Here is a 15,364-nt window from a genome sequence, read left to right on the forward strand (position 1 = left end):
ACACATGGTGGCCCAATGTCCTATTAAACAACTACACATGTTTTTTTTTCCTTTTTTGTCTGCTACCTTTGTCCTATATATTTGCAATCAGTGGAATTACAACAATATGGGTCTGGTCCACTTACCACTTAATTCTTGCAAATAAATTATTAATGAAACACCACTAGCATTTTCTTTTAGGAGAGATTATTATGCTGGCTATGGTTACTGCTTAAGAATATTTTGCCACAGTAAAACAATTCTCAATTAAGAAATAAGCCAGAAACCATTACAAGTTGTCCATAAATTTGCATTCTTGACTGAAATTTTAATTTCCTCAGTTAACACCTTTTTATTTGTGGTAGTATGGGATATACAAATACTTGATTTCTAGATAGATACTCAAAAGAATTTAGAATGTAGAACAAATGGTTCTACAGTATGTATAATTACTTTGTTTACAGAGTATGTACTTTTTCCTTTAAAGTTCATGGTTTCAAGTCCAAGTTATGGTATACAGTACAATAACTCAACATCGATTATTTCCAAATAGTTCTATAGCTGATGCTAAAATACTTACCATTGATGTGTTTAAGTACTCAATGCAACAGTCAACTAAAAAGCCGGTGAAGCTGTAAATACTGTCTCGAGTCTCTACCTTTGCCTCGTCAAAAGGCACTACCACCAATATCAGAGAGGCATATACAATTATCGAAAAAGCGCAAACTTACACCTGATTTAGTCTTTAAACGTAACTTTTAGGAACACCGTGTCTAAAAGTAATACTGTTTCGTTAGGATGTTGTTCAGTTTAAATGCGTAATAGCCAAACCCAAACCTAGAGCATTACACTATTGTGTGCGCTATACACTATATGCAGACCTGTGCTCCTACTGCACTTGTCACATTGTTTTGCAATTAAAATTTCAATATTGTATCCGAGTCACTCAAAGGATAGCCCCTGATGTCATAGAGCTGCAATTTTATAACTTCAAATTTGTAAAATAACAATACAAGAGTTCTGAAGTGAAGAGGACCATTATTATACAAACAATAGAGTGTTACCTTCCAGGTCTCCCCTTTTCAGACTTCCGTTCAAATTGAGCAGTTTTATTTTTGTTTTGTTTTAATCTCCTCACCATTCGATAATCCGGATTTAACTGGTAAGTGTGTAAAATACTAAACTTGAAATTGTGCTACGAAAAAGGATAAATTGATTACTGAAGCAGAATTAGACTTTACCTTCCACAGGACTGTATTTTAGAGTTTTTCCCCTGGTGTTTCGAACAATCGAAATAAAGCACCGGCGCCCATATTTCAAAACGCCGCCTCTATAACGTTGTGGTTGCTGTTTTCTTCGACACAATTGATACAATAGATTGTTTTTTAAAAATAAAAATGAATAATTGATTCAATTTATATTGACTTTACTGAACCAACCCAATTCAGAAGGGTTACTGGGAAGGAACCATCGCATGATAACCAATCAGCATCAAGAAACATCAGTTTTCGAGCTGCCGTAAATTAGTTGGACAAACTGCTGCAAAAACAGGCGACCGCCAGCGACGTCGCGACAGTAGGTCTAGTTCATTTGCGGACATTAAAAGAGAGAAAAGAACAGAGGGGAAACTTGCTTTTCATTGCTGCCTAAACGAACACCCCCATGGGAGTTTGTGTTATAATTAACGATTTTTAAAAGTTTACAGGATTTGTTTTATTTTCTCTTATCAAGAAATATCTGACGTTTTACAACGTGTGGTTAATTGGTAACCTCACTAAATGTTATCAATAATGCAGTATTGTATAACAATAATATGCTAAGCTATATAACGGCAGTAGTATATTGTAAATAGTTAAAATATATATTTAATACTTTTCTTAGTATACAGACAATGTCGGTGCTCTTTAAGCACTTCAGGATCCAGTATCTCCATTGACTTTCTTCACCGATCCGCCGCTGTGTGTTGGCTGAATTAACAAATAGATTGTCGTACACATTCCTGTTTTCACACTGGAATTAATTTAAACTAGTGTCAATAGAAAGACTAATTCGTTTTCGTTCCTTGCAACACTCCACGATGTATTTATTTTTTCCTTTAGGCAGATATACAGTAATCCGTCTTGCCATTATGAGGTGATATGCGATGTACTGCAGACCGTAGTGCATTTGTATTTCTTTGTACACTTATTTGAGGGTACCAATAATGCATGCTAAATAATCAATTATAATTAAAATTCTCAATTTAAGATTTTAATAATTATTTTTATTCTGTTTAGGAAAATAATTGAAAATCAAACATTTTTCAGTTTCAGAAAACTTTACGATTTCTTAAATTTCTGTTTTGGGGTCAGGATACAATGGAGAAATTGACATATTTGAAAATAAACATTTCAGATAAATAAGTGACTTTGTTTCAGTTTGTCAACCTGCAAAGTTCGAAACGGACTTTTTAACCTTCTGCGGGATCCCTGTCGAAGCTCTCCCATAGACTTGGTAAAACCCGGAACGACGGAACGCTAAAGAAAACTGAACAGGTTTTAGTTTAGGTTTTAATAACACTTCTCGTCTAATTTTATCCAGCAGCCATATCACCCTGCAACTCACAACTGGCAACCCACTGAAGCTAAGCAGGTGTGAGCCTGGTCAGTACCTGGAAGGCAGACCTCCTGGGAAAAACTAAGGTTGCTGCTGGAAGAGGTGTTAGTGGGGCCAGCAGGGGGCGCTCACCCTGTGGTCCATGTGGGTCCTAATGCCCCAGTATAGTGATGGGGACACTATACTGTAAACAGGCGCCGTCCTTCGGATGAGACGTAAAACCGAGGTCCTGACTCTCTGTGGTCATTAAAAATCCCAGGGTGCTTCTCGAAAAGAGTAGGGGTGTCCTGGCCCTTACCAATCATGGCTTCCTAATACTCCGCCTCTATGAATTGGCTACATTACTCTGCTCTCCTCCCCACTGATAGCTGATGTGTGGTGAGCGTTCTGGCGCACTATGGCTGCCGTCGCATCATCCAGGTGGATGCTACACATTGGTGTAAAGCGCTTTGAGTGGAGTGTCCAGAAAAGCGCTATATAAGTGTAAGCAATTATTATTTATACTTTTTATACAGTGTTTGCTTAAAAAACAATAAGTATTTGCTACCAAATACTTTTATTTATATTATTTTACTTCAAGTTAATGTGTACCCAATAGCTCACCTACCCCAGGCGGGGGTGAGACACTACTAATAAAAGTAGTCTAAAACTTTAAAGCATATATTAGTAGAAATACCCAGAAATAAAAAAATATATTATTGACTTTTGTCTTTTATTCATCTTTTCATCTTTAAATTTAAACTGCTTGAGTATACAGCAAGAATAGCCATTTTTACTTCACGGTCCCAATTCTTATGATGTATATTGTAACGTTTCGTGTGCCTCTTTAATTCCTTATCCGCGTTGAAAATGTAAATGATGAAGCAATCGAAACACTTTAGTATTTTTCATAAGTTTTTCTAACTCTGCGTTTTCCATTTTGTATTTATAGCTCAGTTTTACCAGCTGCACTTGTTTACATTATGCATCGTCTACCACATACTGTATACCCGCTGTTTTCCAAGTCAAGAATCTTATCAAGATCTTTTTTAATTTAATTTTGTGTTTGATAATCCACCTATATTGGTATTATCTGTAAACGTGACATGTTAGTAGCTTTCATGTACTTTTGAACTGCAGCAAGTTTAGCAACGTTTGCAGTACACGATTACGTTAATCAGAATAACTGTGTAGGTATGCAAGAAGTCGCAGGACCGTTTTCTTTCGATTTGAAAAGAGGTTTACTCTGTTACAAAAAGGCATCTTCGGAGAACAGAGAACAGTGTAATACTATTGTCTCTTCATTTCTGGTCAATACTGTACATACAGTACTTTAAAACAACTCTCGGTTACCATAAATTAAATTCAAACATTATCATCACCTTGGAGAAATGTATTAATGTATGTCCAACGAAACAATACAACAATAAAACAAACATCTCCAACAAAGAATCTCTTAAATGGGAATAATTAAAATTCACAGTCCAAAATGCTCTTAGGCTTTTTTACAAACCTTAGTTTGTAGAAAACATTTAGGCTTATGTGATGTGCCACAATAATTGTATTGTTATCGTCACTAATTTTCCCAGCCTGTTACAATTTATGGTGTTGATGTTGCCACCAATAAAAGGCCATCTGAACTCTTATTTATAGTAAAGTAATGAAAAGGGGTGGACACTTTAGAGGTGATTCCTTTTCCTTGGAGTTGAGTCCAATACAAAATTAGTATTTTAATCTAAGACACCTGTACCAGTCAGGAAAAAGTAAACGGTTCTTGGGCAAAGATCTTTAAAGATTGGGCAAAGGCCTCTGAACCCTAATACCTACAGTGAACAGTATGCTGATTACTTTCCCCCGTAATTGTGCTGCAGGACAAAAGCAATTCATTTTAATGACAAATGCATTTGAAATTGTAATAGAATCATAAAAATAGTCTGGGGAATGAATTGTAAAATGGTTAAGAAAGATTTAAGTTTTTTTTGGGGGGTAGAACACAACTAAATCTGTGTTATTATGGAAACCTATTCCATATCTTTAGAGGATATTGTTGTTGTTTTTTTAAGGAAGAACCACATAGATGAATATGTAATAATAATATAGAAAATCTAAAATCTGTTCAGTTACTGCCACGGCATTCCATTGTTCCACCTTTCCAGATTTTAACCAACCCTCTTGATAGATTCTGAGTGCAGGTAAGAATGTTGTCACAAATCACATGTACAATAGATCAAAATAAAAAAATAAAAATCTTCAGGCATCTGCCATGTTAGGAAATTGTACATTTGGTCTATGAGCAATAGATATATGGCATGTGTTTAACCTTTAAGAAAAAACATTTTTTATCCAGACAGATTATGTTCCAGAGTTCACAATGTTTTGCTTCCCTAGTTTTTTTTTTCCTGTGGTGCAAAATGTGAAGATACAATCAATGTTACTATCAGATCACACAAATTTCTACAGATTTTTTTAAATAATAAATACACATGTAAATAATAATAATAATAATAATAATAATAATAATAATAATATTTGCTTACACTTATATAGTGCTTTTCTGGACACTCCACTCAAAGTGCTTTACAGGTAATGGGGACTCCCCTCCACCACCACCAATGTGCAGCATCCACCTGGATGATAAGGTTGATAAGGATGATAAGGTAAACCCTGCTAATGTCTTAATGCTAAACCATTCTAGAAGGAGACATTGTAGCTGACGTTTTGTAGTGGTTATGCTTTAGCATTTAATTAAAAGACAATATACAGTATTCTATGCTATCTAGTACTATAGAGAACTAGAACCTCTCAATTTTTTGTCTGGAAGTTCCAAAAGTACAGGGTTCTTTAATTTGGTGAACAACTGTAGCATCAATGACAGAGAAGAGACATAATGTATAATTTAAACTCACAAGATTTATTTTTAAAAGTAATAATTGTTTACAGAGAATTGATCAAATTCCAAAGAAACCTTACATGCATACAATACATACCAGTATGCACTTACAGACATTTTTACTCACAGAAACATTTCAATATCATTTAAGTTGTAGATAATTCACCACATTTAAATAGTTATGACAAAAAAAAACATTGCTGAAGCTAAAATACAAAGACCTAAAACAAAACAATCCAAATCTAAAATGGAAGACAGACTTTCATCTATATATTTTCTAACCGCCTCATCCAATTCAGGATCATGGGGGAACTGGCTAAACAGCCAACCTGCAGCTCCTTTAGCATCACCCGTAATGGCTACATGGACATACAGTTTTCACTGTATTCTGCATACTGCACTACTTGGACATAATATATTGCACACACCATGGACACATAGCAGCTCTATTCATATTGAGTTTTATTCAATTTCTATTACATTATTATTATGAAACCTTATTTTCGTAATCATAATTTTGTGATTTTTGTTATTCTTGTGATTTTTGTGAGCTCACAGAAAAGACATTTCATTGCCAGCAACTACTGCTGCACACTGTATTGTTGTGCATTTGATAAATAAACTTTGATTTGATTTGATTTTGATTTTGATTTGAAACTGGAGCCTATTACCATTATCCTGTAGACATATTCATTCCTATTCCTGGATAGATATATCTATAGTATATACAGTATACATCTTCTGGATGGTCATTATATGTGTAGTAAATGTGGTTCCAGGTATCCAGAATACACCATGAGGAAAAAATTGTGAGCTTTGGAGCATGCACTGAAAAAATACCACATCGAAAAATTAATTAATTAATTTCTTAGTTAGTGCACACACTTTCTTATACATAAATCTAAGCAAAATAATTATTTTAATGACCTCTCTCGACTTCGCACCACCTGAGTGGCCACTCTGTCTCTCCCCTGCTCCCGCCTCCTCCACTCTCCCGGCTTTTGTTTTCCTATGCTATATAATCTTTGCTGTCTGCCCTGTCTTTCTCACACCTGAAAAAGGCTGCACAGCCGAAATGTTGTGTTTCCTTTCTTCTCTTTTCAGCATGGAATAAACCTATTACTTGTTCCTTTGCAGCCTACGCATGCTGACGCAGCTACCCCCTTAACTATTTAAATGATGGTTGATACTCCCAATTACTAGCTTTGAGACTGCAAAGTAATGTTTTGCAGATATGTCTACTTTTTGATGGGCACACCTTGTCCTCTTTTGCTTGATATGATACATACTGTATGGCTTTTTTACACAAAAGGTTTTTTAAGAAAGATATTAATGCCACCATTATGGGACTATTATGATCCAACACTTTGTGCAAGCTACCATCCTCTATAAGATCTATATCACAAAATTAGCTTATTGTGATTCACTGTCACTGGGGTATTTAACTTGATTAACTGTCACCCAATTCTCAATTTTTACACTTCACATTATTCACTTAAACTCACCATTTCACTCTCACTCTTCACTTAGCCAAGGATGCCTCTCTATAACAAACATCTGCATTACTTACACAGCAGCAACTCTTGGAGACCATGTCTGCTTATGTTAAGGCAAAGGGAGTGTGGTGTCTGGATTCCTTTCTCAGCTACCTTGGCAGGTGATGCTCCAGTCCTTCAGGTGCCAACACTTCCATGCATAAGCCCTGGTCCAGCAAGGTCCTACTGGTCCTACTACCCTTGACTAATCCGTTACTAGTTAGTAACTCTCATTCTCCTTTCTTCAAGTCCAAAGTGTAGAAAAAATACAGCCTGAATGGTTTAATACAGGACAGCATGGTGGCATGGTGGTTAGCATAGCTGCATCACAGTGCTTGAGCCCTAGGTTTGAATCCTGGGTAATTTTTGTGGAGTTTGTATGTTTCCTCGTGGTTTCCTCCAGGTGCTCCACTTTCCTTCCACAGTCCAAAGACATACTGGTAGATTAATGGGCTTCTGGGAAGACTGGCCCTAAGTGTGAGTGTGTGCATTTTTGTATGTCTGCACTGTGATGGACTAGAGTCCCATTTAGGGTGTATCCTGCCTCGTGCCTGTTGCTTGCCAGTATAGGTTCCAGCTCCCCCATGATCCTAAATTAGATGAGCATTTAGAAATTGGATGGGTGGATTCTAAAGTCATTCAGCAGTCATTTCAAAACAGCAATGCTTAGATTACTCGCTATTCTTAGTTCCTCAATCTTTATGCGTGTGGTACTCTGGAGCCTACAGTATGTAGCGGAGCTAGTTTGGGCACGGTGATGTCATCGCCCTCCCTGTGCGCTGCAGGGACCTCAGCCGCCATGGCTGAGGGAGGTCTCCTTTAGCTCACTCGGCTGGTTCCCTGTTGCGTTATGCCGGAGACCCGGGTTCGCGCCCAGGTGTTGCGCGATGAATCGGCGGGGTGGATGGGCGAGGGCACGAGCCTGTGCGGAACTGCAACGGTCACACCTACATACACACTAAAGGACACTTTACTGCAGCCAATTAACATAAGCTGCATGGAATACCCATACAGACAAGGGAGAGCGTGCAAAACGTGTACAAACATGGCAGGATATTACCCAGGTCATAGAGCTGTGTTAGTTTGTTAGTGTGTTAGTGTAAACACATTTCCATGGTTGTGGTCTACCTTTCCAGGCTTGTCTCCTTTGTGTCACCATCGCTTGCTTACACGTCAAACATAAAGTAAACAATTATGTATTAGATAAATACATGCAAATATAATTTATCCATAAGCTTGACAAACTTTGTGTAGAAAAGAAAATGTTACAGTACCATGCTAATGTACAAAAAATAATACATAATAGTGCTGTAAAATACTGTCTGAATTTCTTAAAGAATTAAAGATACCACTACTGGAGAGTATGCTGTGCCTTGTATTATTGGTATCCATTTTATTTGACATTCAGGGTATTTAAAAATGTGCAAATGTACATCATTGTAGTATTTTTAACTACTAAATCTCTTTTTCGGCATGGTGAATTATAGTTTTCTGTTAATGACAGAAACACATAAAATATAAAACTTTTCATTTCTCCATATCTGATGCCATTCCTGGCCAGTAGTAATTGTTACAGTAGGTATTGGTTCTTTATCACCCCAGTGTTGATCAAATCAGAATGAGCTCCTATTGCGTTGGTATCAGACTGAATAAAAAGATTCTTGTTGACCCGATTCCGGGTAATTTTTTTTTTATTTTAAGCTCACCTTCTGTAACAATAAAAATCAAACTAGAAGCAAAAGAAATCTTCCAGGGAAAAGGGAATGGTTCAGACTTTGGATTACTCAGGTTTCAAGAGGATGTTTTTATTTTATTCAGGCATGCAGGGGAGAGTAGCTTTGGGAAAGTGCCATAGTCGCAGAGGGTTACAGTTTTACAAATGCATTACACTTTTTCTGACATCTTAACACCAAGCAGAGTTTTATATTCTGCTCAGTTAACAGAATGCTTTGCTAAACAAAGATAGAAAAGTAAAAAAAAAATACAAAAACAACTTGTTTAGAAGAAAAGGACCTTGAGCAACTGATAATAGCTAAGCAACCCCTACTTGCAGGCTCTTCTTATCAGTAAGAGGGAGTAGACTTCACAGCACAGCAAGTGAGACATAGTACACAATAGAAATAATATAAAATAAATATTTGATCATCCTCTGTATTTCTTCAGCAGGAGTCACCTCTCTTGAAATCGGCAGTGGATACCAAATTGAACAGTCAGACATTGCATCATTAGCAGATGCCTAATACTGTATCCCCTAGGTTTCTCAGGGCAAGAATGAAAGGCGGATATGTACTGTGAGAGATGGGGAGCACGGCTGTCTGAAATGTGTGAGATTGTTTTTTGTGCAAATTTACATATCTTGAAATATGCTGGGAAACCAAATGATACAGATACAATCTCTTAGGTGAAAAGAATATTAAGACACCTTATCTGTCTTTGTATCGAAGCATACATGCAAATAAGCATTTCATTGCACGTGTGCATATGACAAATAATAATAATAATAATAATTGCTTACACTTATATAGCGCTTTTCTGGACACTCCACTCAAAGCGCTTTACAGGTAATGGGGTCTCCCCTCCACCACCACCAAATAAACTTAACTGAAGGAAAATAAATTGAAAAGATTCTCCTTTGCTACAAGAACTCTCTTAGAGGAAGTGCTGTCGAATTACTGAGGACTTATAAACATAGTTGTCAAGGGGCGATTCAAGCACAACTGCAAACCTCAAACAGAAACCGCTCTTTAATCACTCCACATTTATGTCTGTACCAATATGCATAAACAACCTATAAATTCAAACCGCACTTCTACTAGTAATATATACATAGTAGAAATAATTCGAACGTGTTAAATGGAGTCGCTTTAAAAAGAAACGTATGTAATATGAAAAATCAGTTTTTACATTGTAAGTAGATGACATTCTCAGCAGCCACTCAGCAGCGGAACTTCCTCTCCCATGATGCGCCGGAAAAGAAAGTCGGGCATTGCATTTCTCTTCATGTGTCAGACACAACAAAGATATTGTTGTGTAATGTAGTGATAAATGTAATGAAGAGTGGTAGTTTCTATTTAAATGGAAATTAATTATGCGGGGCTTCATAAAATGCTTGTTTCGTTTTTTTTTATGAAGGTAGAGGCCATTTGTAAAATCCTACGTTTACTACAATACCCATGAAACACATATGAATGAGCAATGAAAATACAGCGCATGGCGATGACGACATAGAGGAAGCAACCAGGGCAGGTGTGATTAGAGGTAGACTGGAGTGTTCGTATGTAAACAGATATTCTGACGGTTTTGGTACTGTCAGTTATTTGAAATTGTATATACTGTATAGGCATTTAATAAATAATTGCTAGTTCTTCAGAACGGAAGCTGTGTTCATAAGTAAATCATGCACTCGAGTTTTTTTACAATGGCCTCTAGTTGTTACTGTGTAATTTCAGCCACTTAATGTATATTGATACTATTAAAACAATTTAATTCTCTAGTACAATACTTTAATATAGTTTAGCGACATGTGGTATTAGGGGTTAAACACATAAACAGATTTTTTTTATCGGGTCTGAAAGACGTATTTTCTGTTTTCACATATTTACTGCAACCCAGTATAGTGTGAAAAAGTTGCCAAAACCGTACGTATTTAGGAGGGGGGGACTGGCATGTAAGATTCTCTAGAAGCAGTGGATAATACAGGGGTCCAAATCCGAATGGCCTTTGAAGTTAGAATATTAGAATATTGAATTAAGATTGTGCTGAAATTGGTTGTCTGAATCTATTAATAGTGATTAGTATAGATTAGTGAATGCATCTAAAATAATGTCAATGAAATACAAAATTGACTCTAGATCACGTTTTTATTTACATATTTTTTATGAGTGCAAGATATTAAACATACACAGTAGATGGAGAGACAACTCGGAAATTTGCCTCCAGTACTGAAACAGTTCTCATGCTTGAAACTAGATGCTTAACATCTGCATGAGGAAAGTATTGAACTATTACAAACATTTTTTGGAGATGAAGAAGAGTGTTTTCCTGTACAGTATGTGTTTAATGTATTAATGGATTCATGTTCTGTTAAATGTACTATGTATTGTGTACATCTTTTTATCTTGCTGTAAATCAGAATTTCCACCTGGGACAATGAAGTAAGAAGTTCTCTTGTCATTGAAATGTCTTTCAGCATAAGATCAGTAGTTCACCTTGGGAAAACGCGTTGGAGAAGAGACAAAAAAATGGAAATGGATCACAGTTTTTTAGTTTTACAAGACATATACAGAAGATTGCTAGCAGGAGTGACCTTGGAAAAGGGGGACTTTGATGTAGCATCTGTCATTTACAAAGGCATTTCTGACCACTGGCCTGAAGCCTCAGTTAATTCTCTTTCGATCCAGCACAGCAACAGAAGTGCACAGCACATGTCATTTGCTTGTCCAGTCACCTTAATGAATGAAAATAATCACTGTGAAAAACAAATGGAAATGATGTGCTTCGTGCTGAGTTTAATAGAGATAATGAGCTCCAAAGTGCAGTCTTGTATCAGCCGAGAACATAGCAGTCTTTATGATATCTTGAGAATATTACTGGAAGAAAAGGACCTCATGTCAAAACTTGTGAGTCTCTTTTATAACTCTCTCTCTTTCCTAGCGTTAATCCCGCATCAGCAGGTATACATTATTTAATTGTAACTATGAATGTGTTCATTTTTGTACTAATGCAAGTATACGGTATTGTAATATCATGTTTAAACTTCTGAATAACACTAGTAAAAAAGATTAAGTATGCCACATTTTGCTACAAAATCATAGTTTATCTATTATTATGGAAGTTAAAAAAGCAAGAATAAAAGGATAAACCTTCACTTAATGAAAATGTTTTATTATGTCATTTGGGTTGTCATTTTAGGAAACATGTTATGTGTTTTTTTCAGGTTTCTTTATTTGGGATCCAGGACAAGTTATTATCACACCTAGCCGTGAAATGTGCTTCATCACTTGTGCTTTTTCAGATTGGCTCAACTGTGAGTATTATAATGCCCAGAAGGTATCATAGAAAAGTCAAATAGGCTTATTTCATTCTGTATTAAAAAAAACATTTGGCGCATTTTGTTTGAATATAGGGTGCTGTTAAGTAGTATTTGCAGACTGTACTGTACATGTCATATATGGTCATTACCTAGATCCCTAGAAGCAATATGTATTAGCTATTTATTGAATGTGTAGTTTTGGCTTTGTATGGGCTTTCAATGTTTTAGTCACTGACAGTGTAACACAAGCCATTCTCTTCTTTTGTAGAATTCGTTTGATCTTCACTGGCAACAGATGTGCTTACAGACACTACAGAAACGTTGCCCTGACAATGAGATGAATGGATGTTTGTGGTCTCTTACATTTGTAATAAAGGGTCTTTTGAGAGGAGTATTTCAGCAAAAAATGGGTATGGATGTTTTTAGTAGTATGATATCAGTAGAACTTTGATCAATTTCATGATGTTACACATACTGTACATTTATTAAATATAAATTATTAATGCTAATGTTATTACTTTTTCATTTCCAGAAATTTTGGAGAAACTTTTGACTTTATTAGACCCGGTGTTCCCTGCCTTGCATTCAATGATGTTTTCTTTCACTGACTTCAGTCAAGAGCTCTCAACTTCCTCAAAATATGAATTTGGTTTTGAAACAAGTCTGGCCTCCTTCATTGACTTAATTGAAGTTCTCATTGCTGCAAGAACCAAGCTTAAGACATCGGCTTCAAGTCAAAGACTTTTATTCATTCAGGCATCATTGGCCTTGCATCTAGTTGGTTCCCCTGTTCACTGTTCAGTGAAAAAGAAAATGCTTCTCCTTTTGAAAAGATGTCTGCTCCAGAAGGCTGGTGAAGATTTTTCTATTGGACAAGTAAAGGGTTCATTATTGAGAGATGATATTTTGGACAGTGATATGTTAATGCTGGCAACTGCTGTTTTGCAGTCACCTTTTTCAGGTTGGCTTCAGAGTGTCTCTGTGAGCTCTAATCCCAGTTATTTTGGAGGAACTAGTATCGTAGGTGAAAATGTTTTGGGAAGTGCAGATTGTGTGATGCTCAGGGCAGCAATCTTGACATTGATCAAGTCACTGGAATATAAAGTCCTGCATGCAGGTGAGACAAGAGTTTTAAACCGAGTTTCAGATTTATCTTCAAAATGCTAGAAGGAACTTTCTAAAAAATAGAAACTCATGCACTTGTTATGCAACAGAGGGCAGCCATAAGGTAATCAGATTCAGGCAGAACTGTGACAGGAAATATTTGTTTAATGTAGAATTTGAACATTTTTAACTTAGAGTGTAATACATAATCCCTCTTGTTAGGGTGAAAAGGCTTTTTACTATGAATGTCAAACAGATTTAGTCAGTAATGTTTACATTTAAGATCTAGTTGAGAATTACAGAAATGTAAAAAAATAGCAAAATTGAAACACCAGTTCCATTTATAATACCCTTTAAATTGAATCTGGATTTTAACATTTCTCTGTAAATCCTGTGTTTCTCTAGGCTCTGTACCTGGTTTCGAAATTCAGGGATATCTGCCCTCATTGATGCTTTTCCTGAAGAAGCATCTAAACGCTACAGAGCAGCAGCTCTGTCACCCCTGCTCTTGGGTCTCTGTGGTGTTTCTGGATCAGGATGATGACATGATGGAGGCAGCAAAAGCCATGCTTACCTTGTATTTGCATTTCAGAAGGTAGGTTTAATGCGGCACTAAATATTTTTCTCATCTCATTTTCTACCCACTTACTCCTGGTGAGGGTCACTGTAGTAACAGGTTGAGCAGGACAGACCTGACTTCCCTTTTGCCAGCAACAGTTTCCAGCTCCTCCTGTTCATGGGTCTGCCCCAGGGACTTTTCCCAGGAGGCTGTGCCAGGGAACAGCCTCACCAGGTGCTCGAACGACCTCAACTGGTTCTTTTGATTCAGTAACAGGCGTGAGCAGAACAGATCTGTACTAATAATTTTATATAATATAATTTCATATTCTAATTTTAAGAATATATTTTCACCCTTTGTGAGCTAAGCCCATTTACTAATATTTTGGTATTTAATAGGAGATCTTTCATTTGTCTTTATGTTTGGTTACAGAGTGAGCAACACTGAAGTTTGTGATGCAGAACTTTTTGTTCAGTTGACCCATGAATATGGCTGTAACCCCCACTGCCATTTCTTATTCTTTCTGAACAGTGTAGCATTTGACCACACTGTTCTCCTGGACTTCTTAATTTCCACTGAAACTTGTTTTTTGGAGTACTTTGTTGGATATTTAAAAATTCTCCGGGAAAACTGGCAAGATTTCTGCTACATTTGTCAGCACTTTGAAAAATATTCCTCACAACATGCTGTTAATAAATTTACCTGTGGAGAACATTCTGCAGCTTCCTTATATTCTGGAAGTATTGAACCTGTTCGGAAGATGATGCCCTCAGTGGATCCTGCTTTGAGCTCAGAAAAAAATGATGCAAAGTGGAATGATTCTAAATGCTCAGTCAGTGGGATTATCACGTCTTCACTTGGTCCCTTGGTTGATTATGCAAGCTCAGAAGAGTCTGAACCAGAAGAACTGAACATTTCATACTCCTCAACCGGCAAAGAAACAAACTTTGAAGAGTTTAAAAGTACTTGCATTAAAGGAAAGAAACTGAGCTCATCAAATCTTTATGAAGTTACAAAGGATCCAAGAACTTATTTAAGTTCATCCCTAGGCAGTCAGGAGAAACTGCAGAAGGAACATCAGGCCCTTCCTACAATATTCAAGAAAACTGTTGTGTCTCTCATAAGGCTTAGGAAAGTGATTTCCAGGTTGGAAAGAAGACATCTATTTCCTTACAAGCCCAACTTTCTTCTTAAACTCCTAATGCATATTGAAGCAAATAGTGGATGTAGTGAATGAAGGACATGTTCAGAAAGCATTTACCACAATGCCATGTTTACACTGTTTTCATTTTTCTTAAATGTACAACATAACTCACCTTGAATGTTCATTATTTTGTCATAGATCAACATTACTAAGTTAGGAGTCCGTATCAGAGGTTTAAATATTTCACTTTTTATTTTGTAACATCTATGTTTATATTAGTATGGCAGAAGTGTTTTCATTAATGTTTGTGCTTTGTATGCTTTTGCTAAATTTATACAATATATGTGACCCATCAAGTAAAGAGCTTGTATATTTATGATAAAAGGCACAGATAGAATTTGTATTGACTGTTGATTGCAGTTGTTACTAAATAAGAGAAGATCCATAAGCACATATACAGTATATAGTATATATTCTAATATAATAAATTGTTTTGGGGGTGAAAAAAACTACAATGAAAGACACCCCTTCCCCCTTATTAGAGTTA

At 36.3% G+C, this 15,364-nt stretch overlaps 2 protein-coding genes across 5 annotated transcripts in view; one reads left to right on the top strand and one right to left on the bottom strand.

Annotated features, from left to right (window-relative positions):
* Window positions 1-1,474, bottom strand: part of asb7 (ankyrin repeat and SOCS box containing 7) — a 15,680-nt gene extending 14,206 nt beyond the window's left edge. The window contains exon 1 of one of the 2 annotated variants that reach the window (XM_088640737.1): window positions 1,221-1,474. The gene's annotated coding sequence lies outside the window, so the exon portion shown is untranslated. Of the gene's footprint in view, window positions 1-559; window positions 879-1,220 lie in introns of those variants that run through there. The other variant, XM_088640738.1, reaches the window with a different exon arrangement.
* On the top strand, window positions 1,055-15,270 carry lins1 (lines homolog 1). 3 transcript variants are annotated; one of them, XM_088640733.1, is made up of 8 exons: window positions 1,062-1,141; window positions 10,111-10,236; window positions 11,168-11,597; window positions 11,915-12,004; window positions 12,279-12,420; window positions 12,543-13,127; window positions 13,520-13,709; window positions 14,106-15,270. In XM_088640733.1, the coding sequence occupies exons 3-8, from the start codon at window positions 11,220-11,222 to the stop codon at window positions 14,908-14,910; spliced, it is 2,190 nt and encodes a 729-aa protein (XP_088496859.1). In that variant the 5' UTR covers window positions 1,062-1,141; window positions 10,111-10,236; window positions 11,168-11,219; the 3' UTR covers window positions 14,911-15,270. The 3 variants fall into 3 exon arrangements, with proteins under 3 accessions (XP_088496861.1, XP_088496859.1, XP_088496860.1); XM_088640735.1 differs by lacking the exon at window positions 12,543-13,127 and having other exon boundaries at window positions 1,055-1,141; XM_088640734.1 differs by lacking the exon at window positions 1,062-1,141 and having other exon boundaries at window positions 9,932-10,236.
* Window positions 15,271-15,364: the final 94 nt, after the last annotated feature.

This window comes from Lepisosteus platostomus, chromosome 7 (genome assembly GCF_059453375.1).
Source record: "Lepisosteus platostomus isolate fLepPlt1 chromosome 7, fLepPlt1.hap1, whole genome shotgun sequence".
Lineage (NCBI taxonomy): Eukaryota > Metazoa > Chordata > Actinopteri > Semionotiformes > Lepisosteidae > Lepisosteus > Lepisosteus platostomus.